We start from the raw sequence: 23,069 nt of genomic DNA on the forward strand, positions 1-23,069 counted from the left end.
TTATTTTACTTTTCGGGATTGCATGTGATGGTTACGTTTTTGCATGCACAGCAGCATAATTGGTAGGAGTAATCCATGCGCTTATGTGGGGGAGCAGCACAATGACATTGATATACAGCGCTCCATTCATTGCCATATGAATAGGGTTTGTGGTGGTTGGGGTGCTGCTGATGCATCACGGCGAAAGAGATGGGTCACTTTGTCTTTTAGAGCCCCCGGCTTTGCCAAGCTCATAATTACTAAAACCCCCAATTAATCTTCTCATCACATAGGCCAAATATACACTTCCTCCCTGAATAAATGACTTACAGTATGCGCCCTCGCTAAATGGCCATGCTTGTGCAGTCGGTGTATTTTCATGTTGTTCATGTGTGCCCACCTGCACCCATGAGAACATCAAATACAAACATTATACTCTCACTGGCCATGATATTAGATGTTACTGAGAAGAATACAAGATGTACATCTCCAATTCCAATGAAGTTGGGACGTTGTGTTAAACAAATAAAAACAGAATACAATGTTTTGCAACTCATGTTCAACCTATGTTTAATTGAATACACTACAAAGACAAGATATTTAATGTTCAAACTGATAAAATTTGTTTTTAGCAAATAATCATTAACTTAGAATTTTATGGCTGCAACACATTCCACAAAAGCTGGGACAGGGTCATGTTTACCACTGTGTTACATCACCTTTTCTTTTAACAACATTCAATAAACATTTGAGAACTGAGGACAGTAATTGTTGAAGCTTTTTAGGTGGAATTCTTTCCCATTCGTGCTTGATGTACAGTTTCAGCTGTTCAACAGTCCGGGGTCTGCATTGTCGTATTTTATGCTTCATAATGCGCCACACATTTTCAATGGGAGACAGGTCGGGACTGCAGGGAGGCCAGTCTAGTACCCGCACTCTTTTAAAAACAATACATTTTATCAGTTTGAACATTAAATATCTTGTCTTTGTAGCGTATTCAATTAAATATAGGTTGAACATGATTTGGTTACAGGGCAATCATTGTATTGTGTTTTTATTTATGTTTAACACAAAGTCCCAACTTCATCGGAATTGGGGTTGTATTACAAAGTTAAAGATAATCATACTTAGTCAAAGCCGTACTAATATGGACATACAGTGAACCCCCGCTATATGTGGGACTGAGTGCTGCCACGAATAGTGTAAATCCGCAAAGTATTGACAACGTGAAGGCAGCAAAGCACTTAAAATGGAGAGGACCATAAAGCACTCCATGCAACTATCATGAACCCATGTTATACATAAATGATTGTATTCACGAGTTAAATTATTCTAAACTAACAAAACACGTTCACTTGACACTCATCAATAATACTAGTTATATACTAGCCAAAATAACATGCCAACACAAATTGACATCGCACAACAAATATGCGAACAAATATGTACACTATTAATTTACATAACCGGGTTTAAGTCATTAAACTCACCTTTTGGCAACTACACACAATAAACAATCTTAGGGAATACAGGCAAATGTAACAACAAATTAGAAGCTTTTTTAAAAAGCTGAATCAGAAGAGATGCCAAAACATACGTAACTTTATTGACGGTGCACGAGGTGCAATCGAGGACCAGGATGCCAACAGAAGAGGCCATATCGAACGTAAACAAAAAAACACTATGAAATAATTAAACCCAACAACAATATCAACATTCCACCAGATAGTGCCAAAATGATTTCATTGCTTTGGGCTGAGCACAAAAACAGTGACTTGACAGAACATTCCCCAAAAAATTACAAATAGGTAATACTAGACAGATAGGTGATACAAAACTTTTTTTTTTGCCCACGCAAACTAATGTGGGTAGAGCATGGCATCAAAGTTTAGAGGATTTTGAGTTTTGCCATGAAAAAGGGGAGGGGCCCCTTCATCGCTGCTTGCATGGTTTGTATTGGTGTAGAACTGAAATGCATCAGTGATGTTTCTAATATTTTGTTTCGGGACACAGAGGGACAAAATCAGAAACACATGATGCAGTGCATCAAATTCCAACCACAACCATTTTTACATAAACATCTGATCATGATCATCTTTCTGATGTTTTTTTATATTGCTCTTACATTCAATCACATTAGATCAAATGTCAAGCTAGTGCATGCTCTCATTGAACACACCTAAACATTAAAGAAGTCTGTTTTGTAAAATTGATTCATAACAACCACTGTGCATTGAGGGAGGAAAAAAATTGGCCTTCACACAAGTATAGTGGAACATAAAGTGGATAGAAAAAAGTGAACATACCCAAGAATACATACAAAAACAAAGTTTTTACCAGAAGAAAAAAATATATTTTGGAATTGCTCAGTCAGAGGGCAGCTGTAAATCCAATTGAAGATCAGTGGGGTGATTTGAAGGGGTCTTTGTATAAGACATGCCCATGCAATTTGCCAAGTGAACTTGCCATGCTGATATCTCAAAAAGACTGAGTGCTGTTGTTTGAACAAAAGATGCTCCAACAATTCGTTTAGGGTACAAACACATTGCACAACTAGTTTATTGTACTCCTCCACCCATCTAAAAGATGTTGCGTGTTAATTTAATTATTCAGCGTTATGATAGCCAATGTTGGGCAGTAGCAGCATTACAAGTACCGGCAGTACTACTTTAACATTTGTCGGTAGCATGGTCTTAACGTAGTAGTTTTCAACATCAAATAACTTTTTAGTCGTGAAGCTAATACTTTTGTGATCCAATAACACAGTGGCGTACACAGAAGCTACTACACTTCCCCAAACAGTTCTAAACCTTGAATGCATCTCTTCCGTTTGATGGCACGTACTATCCGCCCGAGACAGTGAATAAAAAGATGCCCGCAAATTGTCTGATAATGCAGCGCAGCGTGATAGAAAGCGCGCAACTGGAGACAATGACAGGGATTCACAAGATGTGAGACGTCTCACATCTTGTGAATCCCCATGGCGATACCTTGGAAAATTCATGTAACTTATCAAGTCCTCACAGTTGCAATATGTGCAACCCCAGAAAGAAAACCCTGTGCGCATCCAACACATCAACTCAGTCAGCAGTCATCAACAGCTAACTTAGCACTAGCTAGTGACATGTTGTTTTTGTGTGTGTGAAGTGAATTTAGAGGTAAGAAAATTCAGATGACAGATGAGCTGAAAAGCATAACTTTGGATTATGTTGCTGTGAAATATTAGGGGTTAAGGTTATTTTGGTTAGAGTGTTCAATGTCTAAAATATGCTTTGATGTAGTTTGTCATTTTATTGTAGCTTAGCTTGCTACGTCTCTGGTAGAGTGTAGTGAAGCTTCTTTTACTGTAGAATAACTTGCAGCTTAGCTCACTGCATTTTCCAAGTAGCTTGCCCAACACTGGTTATTTGCTCTCAGCTTGAATGCATGTGACAGTGATATCCCAGAGTGAATGTAAATGTTCAACTTTTAAACTTCAATTTCAATTATGCCTTATAATTCTGCTTTACATTTCAATTGCTCTTACAGCTTGAATTTAAGTGCCTGTTACATACATTAGTTCTCTACCTTTCCTGCGTTCTGTCACAAGTACAAGAGGCTGTGAGTAAGTGGCGCTCCACAGGGCCTGAAGGATACTTGGTGTGATTTCTGCGAGCTCGCAACAGCAGTTAAATACACTCTTTGGTTTAGGGAGTGTGTGCATGTGTGTCCGGATGAATATGTATTTCTGATTGGGTGAATGTGACTCCTTTGCTCCCCCCCGTGTTGCATCTCACTTTACTAACGTTTTACCTCCGTGCCATTCACATCCCTTTACTGGCACCCAGTGGCCAGTAGAGGTAGTGCATCCACTTGATGCTCAGACACCAAAGACAAGAGAGCTGTTTACAAGTGGCATTTGCCCTTAATTAAAAGCAGCACTTGTTGGAGCACTTGCTCTGCAGAGGAGCTGGCGTCCACGCTGATGCAAGATGGACCACTGATCCTCCTGTAAGCCTCCTCCACTCTGCAAATACACACACGGACAATCGCATTTGTCAACAAATTAAGACAAAATTCAAAGCAAAGAGCACTTTACATCAGCAGTGTTTGTTGTGATTACTCAAAGTGAGCCCCTCAGTGATGGTGAACATAGAAGACAGTGATGAATGGTGCAGCATCCTTGAAATATATGAGAAAAGAAACACCACACATGGCCCAGAGCACAGCCATTTCCAGAGACAAATGAGTCCTTGTGATAGTGATTGACCAAGTCTGCACAATCTCTCCTCCATTTTTCTAATTGTGCTGGCCCAACTTCTGGCTGTCCCATGTGGAAAGGCCATTATGTCAGGAGAAAAGATGAATGAAAGTAGCCATCGACCTGTCTGCGCAGCGGCCTGCTGCTCCGGCCGTGGCTGTTGAGTTCTTTTACTTGCTTTAATGGAGCACAACGCTTCAACAACTAATCACCTGCGCTTCCTCATCAGCTACCCCCTCCCCTCTCACAAGAAAGTAATTGATTAAGTGTTTGATGGATCTGACGCACACTGAGATAACCTGACGATGTTCCCTGTCTCTACACGTTCAGGTCAGGTCATAGCAATGGGTAAAACACTTAACATCCATTCTTGATTAAATGATATTGTGCTCAACGCTTTTGTGATGTAGGAAACATCCCACTCCGACCTCAAAGCGTACAAGTCGAGAAAAGAAATCATGACTGACAACTGTGATAAGCTCAGAGAGTCAAATTGATTGTTGGCTTTGCAGTCTAAATCTTTTCTTGTATAAAACATTATTAAATAACTCAATACACACATCCATCCATCCATTTTCTGTACTGCTCATCCTTTCTAGGGTCACGGGTGAGCTGGAGCCTATCCTTGCTGACTCATCAGCCCATTGCAGGGCACATACTGTATAAACAAACATAGACAAACAACCATTCACCCTCACATTCACACCTCTTGGACCATTTAGTCTTCAATTAACCTAAGAAACATGTAACTACACTATATATAGTCTTTAAGTGCGTCTCCTGGGCATTGGGCATTGTTGTGTGATCAGATTTCTGCTTTCCATTAAAAGTCGGGGTACACTGATGAAATACTTGACAAATATGTAATTACCTGAGTCGGAACAGTTGGTTGCAATCCAGCTCATGCTCCTCTTTGGTCTCCCCTTGACCTCTGTCTCTCAGCCTCCTCTTCCTCTCCTCGGGGTCCAGTGTAAGAAGGACAACCAGACTCGGTTGGAGAAGGTCACTGGGCCAGCGGTACAGCTCGGAGCCCTCTGCCGGGAGGTCACACACTGGACCGCTTACAGCTGTGGCGATGGCATAAGCAGCCGTGCTGTGCCAGAACCTGAGTACAAGTAATGGTCACCCTTGTGCTGTTATCTGCTCTGGTGTCTCCTCTATCTTAAGTGGGGTACACACATACTGTATGGATAATTTTCCCTCATAAATAAAGTCAGCGAAGACCCGACTATCAGGTATCTCTCAAAGATTATCCTGAGCGATTATCCAGGTGTCTGCGGTGTGTTTAGAAAACTTTACAATAATAAAATTTATTCTATGTAATTCTAACGTCATATAATCTTTTGTTTTCATGCGCGGATAAGAAAGCAGACCGTGCTCCTCTCTTTGATATTGCATTTTCATTTGCTGCGAGACAAAACAAGATGCCTGTGGTTAGGGGGCGCCAGATGCATGAGGCAGCTGATAACTGCCTTTTCATGTGTATATATAACCACACCTTAAGAGAAATTATATATATATATATCATAGAATTTTTTTTTTTTAAATATTTGTGTTTGTTGCATGCATGTTTTGCCAAGCCACAGACCCCCTGACTGTAGAAGAGCAACTGGTTACCGATGTTTCTCCCAAGTCATCCACCACATTAAAAAATAACAAGACTTTGCAACCGCAATGCAGTTACCAGATAAGCTAACAGTTAGCCAAACTTCCATTTCTTCTTCAACTACAGTGAACCCCTGTTTATTGTGGGATATACATTCCACACCCACCAATGAGAAACCATATTTAAAATAAATAAATAAATAACTTTGTTTTTTTATAGTTGGCCCAGGTGCCGTGTTATGTCAGCAAATCTGCCTGCAAGTGTCTGGGTGAGAGCTGTGCAGACAGAAGCCTCTTTTACTGTTTTCCCAGCATTCAGTTCATGGCTGAAAAGTGCATCGGCGACTGTGACTCTCCTTTCTCACATGCGAGGGCATTCCAGTAAGTAAACATAATGTAAAAACCCAGTAAAAAACATTGTTTACAAAAATGCAATACAGCGGGGCGAGAAAGATGTACCGCAATATTGGCCACCAGACTTGACTCAGGTCAAAACTCTTTACCTGTCAATGATGACAGGTGTCTTGGAGGTTTGGTGGGAAATTTGTTGTGCTGTGATGTAGTTGCCCAGTGCGTAGAAGGCCCTTCGGAGGATGGGTGGCTCTTGATCAAAGCGGGCTCTCCAGGGGGAAAGACACTGCGGAGGGGAACGCAGAATAGTGGCCCCCAGCGTGTCCCTGAGAGACTCGGTCAACGTGGTTTTACCTGTGATGGGAAAAGAGAGGGGGGAAGAGTAAAATCTTAAAATTTTATCACACTGCTGTTTAAAAGTTACAGCGCCCCTAAAGGGATATGGGAAAAAAAAATCTTAGTTTCTCATTCTAACGAGAAACTTTCTCATTGTAACGAGAAACTTTCTCATTAGAATGAGAAACAAGTTTTTTGTTCCCCCCCCACCCATGTCCCTTTAGGGGCTCTGTAAAAAGTTGATGACCTATAAAAAAAAAAAAAGTTCAGCTGCATCACAGGTTTTCATGAGGCTTGCCAAAACAGTATCGCATGAATGAGTTATTCAATAAACCATTCTCCTGACAACATTTCTCTTCTGAGGTCATGATACACGATATTCCATTAGGCTGAGCTCACTGGTAGATAATAGCTTCAGCAGACAGCGAGCGGCCATTGCTTTCACATAACATCCATACATCATGGCGGTCATCTCTTTATTTGTGGCCTAATGGCATTAACCTGTGGCATCCAGGCCTTCCAAGACAATAACGGGGAAGTCTGGTTCGCTTCTGGGCTCCACACCGCCGCCGCAAGGCAGCAGTTCCAGTACAGATGCAGCCTCCGGAATGATGTCAGCACACTGCAAGACACCCACAATCACTTTTCTGTTTTAAATATAAACAAAGAGATAGAGGAGTCAAGTAAAAAGCAGACCTCCACCGAGATCAGACAATCAAAATTTGGATCATCAGCTTCTAATTTTGGAAATTTTTCAAGATTTTTCAAGATTTAATATACTGTAAGTTCTCTGGTGGGACAGTGGGGCTAAAAAAAAAATCTAATCGAACCTTTGTAATTGTTCATCCTATCACCCAGCCATCACACTGGAGCCTACACCAGCTGACGCTCTGGAATGGTCGCCAGCCCGTCGCAGGACACATATAGAAAATCAACAATTCACACCTATGGATAACAGACAGCCATGTTTTGGGAATGTGAGAGGAGGTGGTGAAAACCCACGCAAGCATGGAGAGAACATGCAAACTCCACACAGGGAGGCTTGAGCCAAGATTCGAACCCCAAATTTCAAAACTGTGAGGCAGACGTGCAAACTACTAATGCACTGTGCTGCCCGCTTGGCAAATTATTTTCAACTGATATCATTTTAGCTGAATACAATTTTGCACCAGCTATGTTTTTCAATCCAAACAGATTTTGATTGATGAACATATGGCCTACTGTAGATGTGACAAAAAAATCCAATTGAAAAATAATTAAATCATTAAACTTAAGGTGGTCTTCATCACATATTGGGGAAACCTGGCTGAAATATGGTTGTTAAGTGTAATTTTCAGAACAAACATGCAAATACTGTTGTAATGCAGGAAAACATTGGATGCACGTAATTTGATATACCGCATGTCACCACATGAGGACGCCAAATTTTCAAATCTGCACATTTGTATTACGTCATAACACAAATACCAGCCACTACATTAGGTACACCCACTTGCACATGGGATGATGGGATGGTGATTTTTGCAATACTGGATTTAGATATTGATACAAAGTTAATTCTTTTAGTTATTATTGAAACTGTGCATTGTTACAGAGCGCGCGTGTAACCAATAAAGTGTCCGCTTATCAGTGCATACTGTACTGGCATTTAGACGTGACGTAACCATCATTAACCTTGTCAAACACATCACGGGCCGCTTGGAAACTGTAGAAAACATCGGAATCGATCAGGTTGAGTGTTGCCGGGTGGTACTGTGGCGCTTGTAACGGTACTATGCCGTGTTTGTGTTCGTGGTTCCACAGGTGCTGAGTCCACCGTGGAGCGTCCTCCTCATTGTCACGCAGGTACGAGCACACGAGCAACGGGTCGTCAAGCTGCAGCCACTGTCGTAAAAGTCGCTCGGTCGTGACAGAGCTCTCCTGGCAAGCAGTTTGCAAGAAATAGCCATGTACAAGTGAGTCTTTGACGTTAGGCAGAAACGAGCGCATCGGCGATAAACGACACTGTGCAGGAAGATCCTTCAACAGTTTGTCTTTGAGTTCCCAGTGAAACCTGGCGTTGTGGATTTTGTCCCCGCTGGAAACGAGCAGAGAGTAACACTTGGCATCCTTATGGACGGTTCCGAACAACCGCTGCACTTCTTCTTTTCCTCCTTTCCCGGCTTGGTTGTCGTGGATTTTAAAGTAAACAGTCTCTCCGTCCACGTCCACGGAGAAAACACGAGAGGACCACCGGGAGAGAAGTGCCATGGTCCGCCTTGACATTGCGTGTGTGTTACGGTTTTCAGACTTCAGGCTGCCTGCGGAAGGGAAAACGAAAGTTAACACTGGGCTGGAAACGAAACTTTGGCCTCAGCCTGGAAGATGTTACGCAATCGCCCTCAATCCAATCATGTTTACAACACTATATCGGCCAACCACAGTATTGCAAGATACTCGTTTATGTGAAAAACGAAAAAAGGAAGCCATTCAACCACTCAGGAAGCAAGCAAAACAGGACATATAAAGTACACTTGAGGTGTATACATGAGGTGTGTCAACCTTAACAAAGACAATGATGCTCGATATTGACGGTATATGACGTCATTTTTCCAAAGTGCCGACGAGCCTCCTCTGATGTGATAAGAGAATCAGTAAAATAAGGTAAACTTTGACAAAAGCTGTAAGATTTTGGATAGGTGAAAAACTCCAATCACTAAAGATTGATGAATTTAATCTCTCTCAAAAGTGTTTTTTTTTTTTAAATGTATTCTATTTATATTTATTACTTATTGAAGTTTATGCACTGAACAGCATGGTGAACTAGTGGTTAGCATGACTGCCTCGCAGCTCTGAGGTTTGGAGTTGAAATCACAGCTATGGCCATCCTGTGTGTGGGTTTGCATGTCTTTAGTATGTGCCTTGGAATAAGCTGGCAACCAGTCCAAGGTGTACCCCTCCTAACCCAAAGTGTGGGACAGGTTCCAGTTTACCCCCGACCCTAATGAGGACAAGCGCTATGGATGGATGTTGATTGACTATGCGTTATCTTGGCTGGTTAGATATTCTTGAGTATATGTACATGGTGTGTCATTGTCGGAACGAGCCTCTTATATGAGTTTCCTGAACAGAAGAAAATATATCTTCTAATCTAAAAATAACCAGAAGTATTCATAATGACCTATACACTTCTGTTTGTCACATATACTTGTGTAGCATGCAGTGAAATGTGCCTCATAACCACATACAAATAAGACTGTGCATGACATGAAAAAAGGCAAATGGTGGTAAAGCTCTTAACATGTCTGCTTTGCAGTGAGTGGAATTTCCATATTTATTACCAGTCAAGAAAATGGGTGGAAGGAAGTTTGGTCAAACTACACAACCTGTTCAATGTTCAACCTTGCAGAAAATGGAAAAAGTAAAACATGATTCCGTATATAGCTTTAATGGTTTTCAGTTTTGCTAAAGGACAGTATTAAAAGCTTGGGGTGCCCAAAGAGTAGCTACTCTATATATAAATTTCAGTTTCGCTCACAGTGCCAGCAGTTAGTTTCATTTTCATTGTTTGTAAACAGAAACTATGAGTCTAGTCAGCTGATCTTCCCTGCTCTATTTAAGTAGCAATGCTGAGTAAAACATCACCGCAGTGGGTTGTTTGGAACCGTCCATAACTGTGAGTGAGACAGCTGCTTGGAAAATGAATATGTCCTCTGTTTTTACAGGTCCTTTGCTGCTCATGCAGCTCTGCATCAGGACTATCCTCTCCTTTTGTACTAGTGTTTTGGACAGAACTTTCTCCTTGACCAAAGGAACCTGTGCAGGACCGGGAACCGACCCAGATGTCATCAAAGCCAGTCCAAATGCTGTGTCTCCGACCAGTGTAAACTACCATTTTACACGCGAGTGTAACTACAAGTGTGGATTTTGCTTTCATACGGCTAAAACGTCCTTTGTGCTACCTCTGGAGGAAGCCAAGTGGGGCCTCAAACTGCTGAGGGATTCTGGTAAATAACATGATGTTTATGTTGTGTGTCGCTTCACCAATATAGTTTATTAAAATCTGTCTTTCTCAGGTATGGAAAAAATCAACTTCTCTGGAGGAGAGCCATTCTTGCACAAAAAAGGAGACTTTCTTGGAAACTTGGTCCAATACTGCAAACAAGACTTGCAACTTCCAAGTGTCAGCATAGTCAGCAACGGAAGCATGATCAAGGAACAGTGGTTCCAGAAATATGGTAAATATGGTTATCTTTTGGCAGCACGATGAACAAGTGGTTAGCGGGTCTGCCACACAGTTCTGATTCTATTCATTGTGTATTGCACCCCAATGAGCCACCTCTCCCAAACTCTACTTTTAAGGTTTCCCTTATCTTTGCGTATTCGGCCTCCTCCTGTACCAGGAACTCATTACTTAACTCCCTAAAACTGGAATCTCCTGTTCGTTAGAAGAATTCCATTGATGATTTACACACAAGGGAACGAAAGATGCCGGCACGGTGGTGACTGGTTATTACATCTGCCTCACAGTTCTTGGTACTGGGGTTCAAATCCCGGCCCCACCTGTGTGGAGTTTGCATGTTCTCCCCGTGCCTGGGTGGGTTTTCTCCCATCACTCGCGGTTTCCTCCCACATCCCAAAAACATGCATGGTAGGTTGATTGAAGACTCTAAATTGCCCGTAGGTGTGAATGTGAGTGCGAATGGTTGTTTGTTTCTATGTGCCCTGCGATTGGCTGGCGGCCGGTTCAGGGTGTATACCCCGTCTCCCGCCTGAAGATAACTGGGATAGGATCCAGCAGCCCGCGACCCTAGTGAGGATAAGCGGTAAAGAAAATGGGTGGATGGATGGATGGGAATGAAAGATTCATACTTGAGACTGAGAGGCTGCACTTACAGGTCACACAGGAGAAATGAACATTTTTTAAACAGAAGTGCTGCAAAGACCAGGTGAATTAAATGCAAAAGTTAATAACACATATAATGATGGATAACAAAGTGATGATTATACAAACCAATGTCATGAATAATACCATTTTCCATAACAATGCTTTTGTCCAAAGAGATGTGATGCATTTCATAATTTCAGAGCGAGTGGATCAAAATTGTAGAAAATTATTTTGCATGGCCTTGTACTTCTACTGTTGGGTCCCTTATTTTAGTCAAACCCCCAAAAATCATTGCAGTATGTTAGCTTTTTTTTCTTTTTTCTTTTTTTAAAATAACGTCATATTTGATCATAATTTGTTATATCTTGAAAATGAGTGCATAAGAACACAGTTTACAGGTTGGAACATTGTATCTCTAGTTCTTCAGTTTTATACACTTAGTATTATTATTATTATTGCTGTAGACAACCACAATATAAACCCTCAGATGTATTCTGACATTTGTGTCACTACATAAAGCATAATTTAGTAACAATTTACAACACTACCTTTTAACAGTTAGATAATAAAGTAAAAATGCAAACAAACACAAAATTTGTACACACAGTTATATAAAGTCTCACGTATTATTGTTTATGATTTTAATATATCTTTTTTGTATTGTACATTTTTGTTGTTTGTCCTTCTTTTAAAAGGTTGCTGCAATGGTAATTTACCATTTTCCCCAGCAGGTCGAGCCACCACACTGTGTTGAAAAGTCTAAAAACGCCTGAGGGTTTCTACAGTACATTGTGTTCACCTACAATGGTGCATTTTTAGTTCATTTTTCTAATACAGTACTCTCGAACATTGATTTGTCCAACTGTTTGTGTGGACAGGTTGATAGAATTGTAATGTACCAACTTCCTCACTATGTGCGTTCTAATTGTGCTTTCACAATTGTACAATTTCTAGATATTTTCATTTTTCCAATAGTAAAAATAACAGATTTGCTGTTTTACACTGAGCCCTCCTGAGTTATCAAATATGGTTTCTCACTCGATAAAGAGATAATAAATGGTTACCTAACATAAAAAGATAACATTTAAAAAAAAGCACTTTTTTGTACCAGAGTTCACACTTTGTGCTCCGTGTCGCTCTCGCAATTCTGGTCCTCCTTCTGACATAGGCGACCATCTTGACATCCTGGCCATATCATGTGACAGTTTTGAAGAAGCTACCAACCAGCTGATTGGCCGAGCTCAAGGCAGAAAGAGCCACCTGAACAATCTCTACAAGATCCAGAACTGGTGTCAGGAATATAAAGTGGCCTTTAAAATAAATTCAGTCATCAACACCTTTAATGTGGACGAGGACATGACAGATCACATCATTCAGCTCAACCCAGTCCGATGGAAGGTATTTGATTTGATGTAGAATTGGAGAGGACTTTATTTTTGCCACCATGTTTATTGTCAATTTAAATGTTTTTATCTTGATTTTAGGTGTTCCAGTGTCTGCTGATTGATGGTGAGAATGCAGGCGAGAACGCCCTGAGAGAAGCAGAGAGGTTCACCATCAGCGACCACCAATTTCAGGAGTTTCTGGACAGACACAGTAGTATTTCGTGCCTGGTTCCTGAGTCCAATGAGAAGGTACCATTACATTGATTTCATTCGGCATGGGCATAATAATCAATTAATTGATTGTTACCAATAGTGTGGAATTGATTGTGTGGATTAATCGTGTCTTGAAGCCATTGAGGCCAAATGGAGTGCACTGCTTGACTGCAAAGGTGCTGTTAATTCAGTCTCAAAGGACTGCAGAGGTGCTGTTAATTCAGTCAAAAAAAAAAATCATAAGTTTAGGTACATCCACAGTGCTGTGGCAAAACTTCCCCGGGCAGCATTATTCTGCATAATAAAACACTGGTGTGGAAACAGGAGTCTGGAGCTGGAGCCTATCCAAGCTGACTTTGGGCAAGAAGTGGAGTACACATCGGAGTTGTCACCTCCTTATGTAGGATGGATATAAACAACCAACCATTCACACTCACATTCACACCTTTGGACAATGTAGATTCTTCAATTAACTTAAAATGCATGTTTTTGGAATGTGGGCGGAAGCCTGAGTACCCGGAGAAAGCCCACGCAATCATAGCAGATGTGCTAACCACTAGTTCACCATGCTGCTATAGTTAATCAAAGAAAGTTAAAATCAAGTCATGCCCATCCCTAATCTGTTACAGTTGGTGGTTTATTAGGGCCTGAACAGCGACTGCTGCAAGGTCCTGATTGTAATTGTATGTTCTTGTTATTTTTTTTTTTTTTTTTTTAAATTTAAGCGAACACAATGTGCCCTGTAAAAGTACCATGTAAATCATACTTACTTTTGTTAGGCTAATCGAAGACTTCAAAATATCCACAGGTCTGAATGTGTGTGTGTGTGTGTGTGTGTGTGTGTGTGTGTGTGTGTGTGTGTGTGTGTGTGTGTGTGTGTGTGTGTGTGTGTGTGTGTGTGTGAGAATCCTTGTTTGTCTATATGTTCCTTGCGATTGGCTGGCAAACCAGTCCAGGGTGCACCCCGCCTCTCTCTCAAGTCAGCTAGGATGAACTCCAGCTAACCTGTGACCATAAGGATAAGCATTATAGAAAATGGATGGATCAATATATCAGTCAAACTGTTTATTATTCCAAAGTGACACTCTAGTCAAAGAATTCTATCTTTAATAGGAACTTTTTGTATACTTGTGGCCAATGAACAAAAACAAATGTTTGTGGTTTTGTCTTCACAGATGAGGAATTCTTACTTGATCTTAGATGAATATGTAAGTGATTTATTTGTCTTGTTCCACTTAACATGCCTGATGACATCATTCACTGCAGACTCATTAGCAATACTGGATTAATTTAAATTGGTGGGGGTAGATTTTATGCCTGTTCTCTGTTTAGCAATGAGGCGTTCAAATAGCTTTTTTCCCCCTTCCCTCCGCCAGATGCGTTTCCTCGACTGTCGAGAGGGTCGAAAGGACCCATCCAAGTCCATCCTTGATGTTGGCGTGAGCGCGGCCATCAGCTTTAGTGGATTTGATGAGAAAATGTTTCTAAAAAGGGGAGGGAAGTATGTGTGGAGCAAAGCTGATATGAAGCTGCAGTGGTGACGTTATACCACCCAAGGATATTAAATTGTATGGACAGAGTGCAAGCATTTTTTCTTTTTTTTTTTCTTGTTCTTTCCACTTCTTTTTATCTTTAGCACTGTCTTAATTTATCTGCAGGATGTGGTGTTTGTTATGCAAAGCAGGGTAACCTAGACTCAATATGTTGAAACCAGTGTAGAACCCTCAGTGTTGTTAATGGTTGACCTATGAGATATATATATATATATATATATATATATATATTTTTTTTTTTTATTTATTTTTTTTTTTTTTTAGGATCCTACACGTGTTGTGATTTCAGGGTAAAAATTCATAAAACTGCCAAGAAAAATATGTATATTTTGTGTTGAATTTCAGATATGCACATATCTGGGGCCGCAGATGGGGTTTTGGAACTGGGGCAGCGGGGACCAAGCTTATAAAAATATTAAATATACAGTAAACCCCAACCATGTTTCGCGCTCCCGCTATTTTTATTGTCTAATACATACACTGAACAAAAATATAAACGCAACACTTTTGTTTTTGCTCCCATTTTTCGTGAGCTGGACTCAAAGATCTAAAACTTTTTCTACATACACAAAAGGCCATTTGCATCAAATATTGTTGGTGGGCTCCCCTCACCACAAATCCATGCATTCATCCATCCATCCATCTTCCCTCTATCCGGGGGCACATTATTGTGCACACAGTATTGACCCCGGATAGCGGGGAGAATTCACAATAAAGCCAGTAATTATTGTCTGTAAGCCGCAATAGCTTTAGTGAAAGCAGCATTTTGGATACATCACTTATTTATTGGATCTCATTAGATTGAGTGTTTCATATCCCACGGAAAACAAAACCACGTGACCACTGGACGCGTAGAGAAGGTGCGATGGCTACGTTTGACCTGCAGGGGGCGGTGTGGCTGGTTTAAAAATAGCTGCTAAGTGTTTGCTGTAAGCCTTCTCTAAGCGGCAAGCAGGAAGGCGCTCCACCTCACCGACTATGGCGTCCCAGCAGTGGACTCAATTTTTTTCTGAGGGTGGCAGCAGCAGCGACGGCTGAGAGGTAAACGCGCCGCCTCCTCCCTCCTCTTTTTTAAGCACAAGGAAGGACGTTTGCATGTCGCAGACACTGGCGGACATTGCGCACTCTTGACGGAACCCAGAGCCAAGCGCTGCCGCCACTGCTGTTGTTGTTTTCACAAACAAGCCTGGCACGCATGAAAAGCACCGTTAGGGGGCTTCTTACGTACCTGCCAGGAGTAACGAGACATTAACGAGCTGTTTTGCTAGTTTGGACGCGACTGGTTTGCGGTGCCGATGGTCGTCGACTGGGCACACAAGGACCATGGATAAGCAACATCAGCCCGCCTGAAGTAACCCCACAACCCACCCGTCTCACTCGTTTGGCTGGACGATTTTTATTTTTATTTTTTGATCAATCCAACCCAGGAGATCATCTTCACGTCCCCTCCTCCTCCTCCTGCTGAGGTTCCACCATCAAGACGGCGTCATCCCAGGGAGCGAGGTAAGGTGTACTTGCCTCTTAACATGAGTGTGGCTCATGAAGAACTGCAAGGTTTTTACTCCCACCCCCTTCATCTCAACAACAATGACATCAGATCTTTTTGTAGATTTTGCTGCATTTGTTGCTCACCACACCCTCGCATCTAACGTCAATTCTTACCCCGGAAAGGTCATTTTGTGGTCTGCTACTCTATTTCCATTTTGAAGTACCAACTTGCCTTTCCTCAGTGTGCACTCACGTTATAGACATGTCCATTCAAATCAGGCTTGACAGCTCGACATTCTATGAGCTCGGGATGTGTGTGCACATGACTACTGCCTCATCTTGTTGTGTTCTACCTCCTATTTATTTTTTTTAAGTTGTCTACACACATAACGAATGTTAAGATCTTCACCGATTGTTACAATGTGAGAAACCCCACACATAATGAAGTGTGCTTACTGCTCTGTGGTCATGTACTCAAGATGACCGACACAGTACACTGCACATACTGTATATCGTGATCTCGACTAACCGTGACAAGCCTCTTCTCCCAAACAATGTCTTTCATTGTACCGCCAAGACTGACATGTGAAAGGCATTTTTTTATCTGGTACCTGGATTGCGGTTGTAAATGCTTCTTAACATTTTGTAATTTTGTAGTGAAGGAATTAAGCGAAACGGTGTACAAACGCAACACAACCAGTTGCTCATCTGTTTGTTTCCAGCAACAGGAGTAGACTTCTAATTGGGAATCTGACTGTACTGACTGACGCAAGGAGGGAAAATGCTCAGATTTCGCACGGTTGTTGGAATGTGCGTAGCCGCCTAAAGTAAAAATGATTTAACACTGTTGCAATGTATTTTTGACAGCACCCAGAGGTCCACCCTAGATGACATGACATGTTATACTGTGTAGTCCCTTATTGTGTGCTATTGATATTCTCTCTAGTGTCATGCTTTTAACAAATTTAGATTGGCTAATTAATAAGTAAAATGCACACTTCTGACATACTGGGTTCAGACTCACCGTCGTCGTTGTGACAACAACCTCTCTGTCGTGGAGAAAATGTTCTTGAAAGGTTCCAGTTGAGAATCAAACACACCAAGACCCACTTTGCTGAAAATAAGTAAAAGGATGGCCCGCGCAGAACAGAAACACCTGATGGCTGTCGGCCCACTCCCACAGGAAAGATGAGTTTACTTAAGAGTGAGGAAGAGGAAGTTTGTGATACTTGGAAAACTGAATGACTGCATGTGAGTCCAAAGGGATTACAATAGAAGCATGAATCTATATAGATGTAGAACATTAAGGGGATACAATGACAAAGAAAATGCCTTTTGCAGTTCGACCACCATTTTTGACTGAAAACTGCATTGTTTGGCTGGTGATTTAAAAAAAAACAACAAAAAACAACCACATTGTTTCAAGCACAGAGAAGAATGTTACACCCAAAACAGCAATACTGGACTACAGCATTGTTGTCCTGTTTGTACGTATAGAATTAGAATTAGAATTTGGATCATTGTTGTCATTGCACAGTGTTCAACGAAATTGGGGGATGGGTTATTATGACTCTTCTCTAGCAAAGTGTAGGTTTATTACAGAGCTAATGTGTCCAGTGCACTTTCAGTACTTGCATCAGTGGAATTCTAACGCCCAAACATACTCTGGCAAATTGTATTCAAACCTTTGTTTTGGATAAGACCTGGGAGAACTAGGCTAAGGTGGAAATCCGGTGTACATTGAACCAGCAGTCATCATCACTTATGGCATGTCACAGTATGACATAGGGATAGGCAGCATCACTTAATTTATCGTTAATTGACGTTTCAAGCTTATATTGATCGAACAATTGTATCAAGGAGGTCAGGTGGTCAAATTTGCTACTTGGGAGCTACAAGCAGAGTGCGACTAACTCCAGTTTGCCGCCTAAACTGGCAGCTGTGAAAATAAGAAACAAAGTAAATAGGTAGAGACCAAATTCTAGTGTGGATTGACTTTTTTATAGCAACACCAAATGGGGAAAAGCGAATGTGGTGATGTTCCCCATACTGGCAAAGTTAGCGGGTTAGTACATATTTGCTTGACTATGGTAATCAATACATCTCTTTCCAATAGTAGACAGGTTTACATCCAGACTTTTTTTTCATTCCAGTTTAAATCATTCCGAGATAAAGGGGACATATTTTGCCAAACCAACTTTTTCTAGTACAATATTTGGGATGTAATATTGTCTCCATGGTGCCTCAGTAAACATGTGAAATATGAAATAACGTTCCTGAATTCCAGACGTTTTAGTGCTGAGAGGCCAGAAATCAGGTCATTAGAATTTCTTGAGCTTATCTACATCACTAGCGAAGATCTCCGCCTTCCCTTTACCTTTCCGAGCCAGCGCTGTCAACATAACAAACGCCCATGTTCTCATAAGTGGGTCTTCTACACGGAGGCAACCAATTACAGGAAAAGGGACGGTCTTAGCCAAATATGGACAAAGCGGATACAACACTGGGTCAAACAGAAATAGCTGTCATAGGGGCCCTTTCTGGACACTCGTATGACAAAACTAAGGTGTTTTTTTTTTTTAAATGAAATTGCCACTTTTATACTAAGTCCATGTTAGAGAGTCGCTCCATGGAGGTCTAAATAGCCAGAATATAGGACCTTTAAGCTTTCAGGTCAACTGCTTTCATGTGACGTGATCTATTCCGAGCTGGAGTTGCACCACTACATTTAATCAGAACAACTGTTATACAGACGTGTGACATGCAGATCTACTGTATGTAAACATCATGTTATTTATCAACATGGAGGTAGTAGTTGTGATTGTTTTTACACATTTATTAAAGCAACAGTTTGATTAAAAACAAGTTAAAAATATCTTAAAAACAAGATCTCCGTCCCTGACCAGCTCCCTGACATTGGAATGAAAGTGTATAGCTTTTTCATAACCTCTCGATGGCGGCATACATTTATAAAATGTGAACGTTTTTTTTTCCATTTTCCCCTATACCTATGTATAATGCACACTATTGACGTTTGACTATTTTTTGGGGAAAAAAATGCACATTATACACGAGAAATTACAGTAATTAAAAGGATGTTCGTTCTTGCTTTGTTGTTTTGTTGTTGCACATAAGATAAGGTATTGAGCTAGCACATTGCCTTGTGGTTAGCATGTTTGAGGTTTGGGTTTGAATCTCGGCCGTGTGGAGTTTGAATGTTCTCCCGATGCATGTGTGGATTTTCACCAGGTCCTCCGGCTTCCCTCCACATTCCAAAACATGCATGTTATGTTGCGACATTGGTTTAGCAACCTTTTTGAAACTGAGAGCTGCTTCTTGGCTACTAATTTATGTGAAGGGGTACCAGTTTGATACATACTCCTAAAATAGAAAATTTGCCTAAACTTTTCTTTATGTTATTAATAATAATACATGTCATCTATGTGAAGACACTGATGCTGTTAAAGACCAACATAAGAGGCCAAAAAAGTGTCTTGTAAATTTGACACACCACAGAAAAGAGTATTGTTAACAAGCCGGACAATGAACGAATAAATGAATTAAAAAATTGCAAAGTATGTGAAATCAGGCTTCAAAATGCTCAAGAATAGAGACATTCTTTCAGCTTCCAGATGCTGTGGGCGCGTCGCTGAATGCTCTGAACTTTCAGCTGTCAATCAAATCTGTGCCTTCTCTCACAGCACATTCTCTCAATGCACACGCTTAAGCAGCCCCTGAGCCTCGGCATAATGACCAGCAGCCGCGCCGCAAGGGACAAGTTTCCCTACTTTGCCTCTGTTGAAATTCAGCAGGACAATGCGCTGTTGTGGCCGCCGAAGGGTGCACCATAAGCGGCCACAGCAGTGTTTACTCACAAATTTAATTATTCTTTGAAAATATACTGATATACTCCCATGAAGCCATGAATTATTCTGTTGTATGAATGACAACAGGTGGTTACACAGGTTGTATTCTACCTTCTGCCATTTAATGGAAGAGCATTCATTTGCTCCGCCTGTCACTATACTTTGATGGCATAGATATATCACAGATCATTTTACACTTGAGACTATGTGAGTCCTGGGATGCACATGTCATGGAAACAATGAGTCCCAGCCCTGTAGCAATGAGTCCCTGCAATTTATCATCATAGAATACAGATACAGTAATCCTCCGCAAGAACCTACATCGCGGTTATTGCTTTCGGTTCCGCTATCTTGCAGACTTTTATTACAGTTGTTACTCTTTAATCTTTAGTCTTTTATACTATTTGTACAATATCTATTTTCATGATCTATTCCTCTTGCTCTCTATCAATATATTATTTGTTTAGGCCTGCCACAAAAGCAAATTTTTTTTAGAACAATATATTTTCACAAAAACTTTCAAGATAAACGATCGTATCCATGTTTTTTTTTAAAATGCCACTGATATAATGATATTAGAGAATAATAAAGACTTGTACACATTACAAATTCTGCCCTGGTAATCAAACATATGAGCACAACTGTGTAATGTTCTCTCATTTCTTAAATAAAAGTAGGGCTGCATTTCACAATAAGAGCAAGTAAATAAAAAGAGTATACGTGTTCAAATAAAGTGCTGATCTTAAGAAAAATAAAGTTTGAGTTTCCCCTTTTCTGGTTGGCATCTTGACGCAACAGTTAAGTCTTAAGCAATTTTGCATAGTTCAATTTAACAAATCTTAACTGAACCGTTTCAGCGGTTATGCTTGTTCAAAACCTTTGGTTTTTTTTGGTTCATAATGGCGTTTCACGTATTCACTTACTGGGATTTTCACGACCATAGGGCGCACCGTATTAAAAGGCGCAGTCTCAGTTACAGGGTCTATTTCTGTATTTAACACATACATAAGGCGCACCGTATTATTGGGCGCAGGCATGGTGAAACATACGGTAGCTTAAAACATACAGTAGCATGCATGCATGCTAAAACATACGCGAGCATGCATGCGTCATTTTTACGAACATTTTTGCGTCCCTCATCATTTTTGTGTGTCAAGGAGACGGGACGCACATCAAATGAGATCCCTGATAGATGAACAAAGATTTTTGGATTATCCATCCTTTTTTTTTTTGTACTGCTTAGCCACATTAGTGTCAAGGGTGAGTTGCAGCCTATCCGAGCTGACTGGGCAAGAGGCAGGGTACAACTAAACTGGTCGCAAGCCAGTCGCACATATAGATGAACAAGCATTCACACTCACATTCACACATTTAGTCTTCAATTAACCTAACATGCTTGCATGGTTTTGGAATGTAGGAGGAAACTGGAGGACGTGGAGAAAACACACTCAAGCATGGGAGAACATGCACATTTTACACAGCTAGGCTGAATTGTTTGGATGTCTACTTGTGTCTCCTGCCAAAATGCCCCACTTACACATTATTCAGGACCATGCATGAAGCGGAGCTATTTCTAATGTGGTTGAAATTGAGTTTTTACAACAGGGTGGGAAAAAAAAGATTACTTTCTTCAAACATGTTTTGCTTTCCACTTCTACTCTCTGTGCCAGAAACTCTGTCACAACTAATATGGAATGAAATGAAAGCAATATTTCGGATGAGGAGATATAAATATTTTGCCTCGGCCGAGTTCAGCTCAGTTCAACAAAAAACTGCGTTTTGTGTTCACGCTTCCTCTTAACTGGGAATATTCCAGCCCGATGCTCTTACTATTTGTGCGTCTTTCACTGAACTCTGCCGCCTACACTTCAGAAGAGAACAGAGGGCATCCAGACTTGGACTAGCGTCATTTGGCAATGAGTAACCACTGTAGAAATAGATGAGTCAAGAGGTGGGCAAAAATCTGAGAGTGTCAGCGGGTAGGAGTCGATACCACACATGGTTAGGAAATATTTGAATCACATCTTATCAAATAAATGCATTTTATAAATTATGTTTACTAGGCTGTTGAACCTCTAAAGTCACATACTTGAGGCAGGTCAACATCTGAATTGTTCGCATTGATGTTGTAAAAGTATGTTTTTCCCAAAAGAAACAATGGAATGAGACATCAATCCTGGGGATGACCTTTAGCCATTATAAAACCTTTATTTACTGTACAGCCAATGTTTTATGTAATACCTCAACAACGTAATGGTCATACAAGTGTAAATCAAATGTATTTTTTGGGGTCAAACTCAGGTTCAACTTTAGATGTTCTAAATGAGATGACACTGCTGTTGATTTGTTATCTGGTTTTGACAGAAAAGAAAAAGCCAAAAACAAATGTAACTGACGGCAAATCTCACTCAACCTACTTTGTCAATAATATTTTTAAATAGCCACGGTAAAGTTTGATCTCCTTTTAAAGAAGTAAGTTAGAGGAGAAGGGAGTGCTCTTTGCTAATCTCAGAAAAATACCTTGGACTTAAGAAGGAGAATGAAATTGCAGCTTTATCAGGTTATCTGAATAAACTTGCGGTCGGTCATCCTGCTAACAAACTCCCCTGTTGTTTTCCACAGTATGATCTCTGGAGTGGTATTCTCTGCAGTTGTGATTCAAGGGAATTGGCCTCCTTTTATCCTTGTCATCGCATTTAAAAGTCAAGAATACAACATCAAATCTAGTTCCTTTTCAATCAGTACACATTTGTACACCTGTGCAGATACACATTTACGCTTGATATGCCCATGTTTTGTCACTACAATTAATGGATCACTCAAGGAAAATTGAAAGAAAATATCAAAATAATATCTTCAATGGTTTGTTACCACGACCAGTTCAGGGTGTAGTCCGCCTTTCGCCCGAAGTCCGCTGGGATAGGCTCCAGCGTCCCGCGACCCTAACCAGGATAAGCGGTGTTGAAAATGGATGGATGGATGGATGGTTTGTTACCACAGACCTGTGCCACACCTCGCTTCAACATTTTGTGGAATTCCATTAAGTCTGTTTTGTGTCATCTTGTAAACCAGCAATTAAGGAAGAACATTTATTTAGTGGAGATAATAACAGCTCTTAGTAGCACTGTGCTGCAATTTTGAGGAAGTGGATCATGGGTTTCACTTTATTGGTTAGTCACACACAGA

At 40.8% G+C, this 23,069-nt stretch overlaps 3 protein-coding genes across 5 annotated transcripts in view; 2 read left to right on the plus strand and 1 right to left on the minus strand.

Moving 5' to 3' along the window:
* Window positions 1-1,553: 1,553 nt before the first annotated feature.
* Window positions 1,554-8,813, minus strand: cmpk2 (cytidine monophosphate (UMP-CMP) kinase 2, mitochondrial). Its single transcript, XM_061793970.1, has 5 exons — window positions 8,186-8,813; window positions 7,013-7,133; window positions 6,328-6,529; window positions 5,091-5,324; window positions 1,554-3,985 (listed from the first exon to the last, which is right to left on the minus strand). The coding sequence occupies exons 1-5, from the start codon at window positions 8,774-8,776 to the stop codon at window positions 3,865-3,867; spliced, it is 1,269 nt and encodes a 422-aa protein (XP_061649954.1). The 5' UTR covers window positions 8,777-8,813; the 3' UTR covers window positions 1,554-3,864.
* Window positions 8,361-14,556, plus strand: rsad2 (radical S-adenosyl methionine domain containing 2). 3 transcript variants are annotated; one of them, XM_061793974.1, is made up of 7 exons: window positions 8,361-8,466; window positions 10,216-10,497; window positions 10,567-10,728; window positions 12,547-12,776; window positions 12,863-13,012; window positions 14,152-14,184; window positions 14,353-14,556. In XM_061793974.1, exons 2-7 carry the CDS (start codon window positions 10,230-10,232, stop codon window positions 14,515-14,517), a joined length of 1,008 nt encoding a protein of 335 aa, XP_061649958.1. In that variant the 5' UTR covers window positions 8,361-8,466; window positions 10,216-10,229; the 3' UTR covers window positions 14,518-14,556. The 3 variants fall into 3 exon arrangements, with proteins under 3 accessions (XP_061649958.1, XP_061649957.1, XP_061649955.1); XM_061793973.1 differs by lacking the exon at window positions 8,361-8,466 and adding an exon at window positions 9,024-9,154; XM_061793971.1 differs by lacking the exon at window positions 8,361-8,466 and having other exon boundaries at window positions 10,115-10,497.
* Window positions 14,557-15,408: 852 nt separating this feature from the next.
* Window positions 15,409-23,069, plus strand: part of rnf144aa (ring finger protein 144aa) — a 37,749-nt gene continuing 30,088 nt past the window's right edge. Inside the window, exon 1 of the mRNA XM_061793975.1 lies at window positions 15,409-16,032. The gene's annotated coding sequence lies outside the window, so the exon portion shown is untranslated. The remainder of the gene's footprint in view (window positions 16,033-23,069) is intronic.

This window comes from Phyllopteryx taeniolatus, chromosome 13 (genome assembly GCF_024500385.1).
Source record: "Phyllopteryx taeniolatus isolate TA_2022b chromosome 13, UOR_Ptae_1.2, whole genome shotgun sequence".
Taxonomy (NCBI): Eukaryota; Metazoa; Chordata; class Actinopteri; order Syngnathiformes; family Syngnathidae; genus Phyllopteryx; species Phyllopteryx taeniolatus.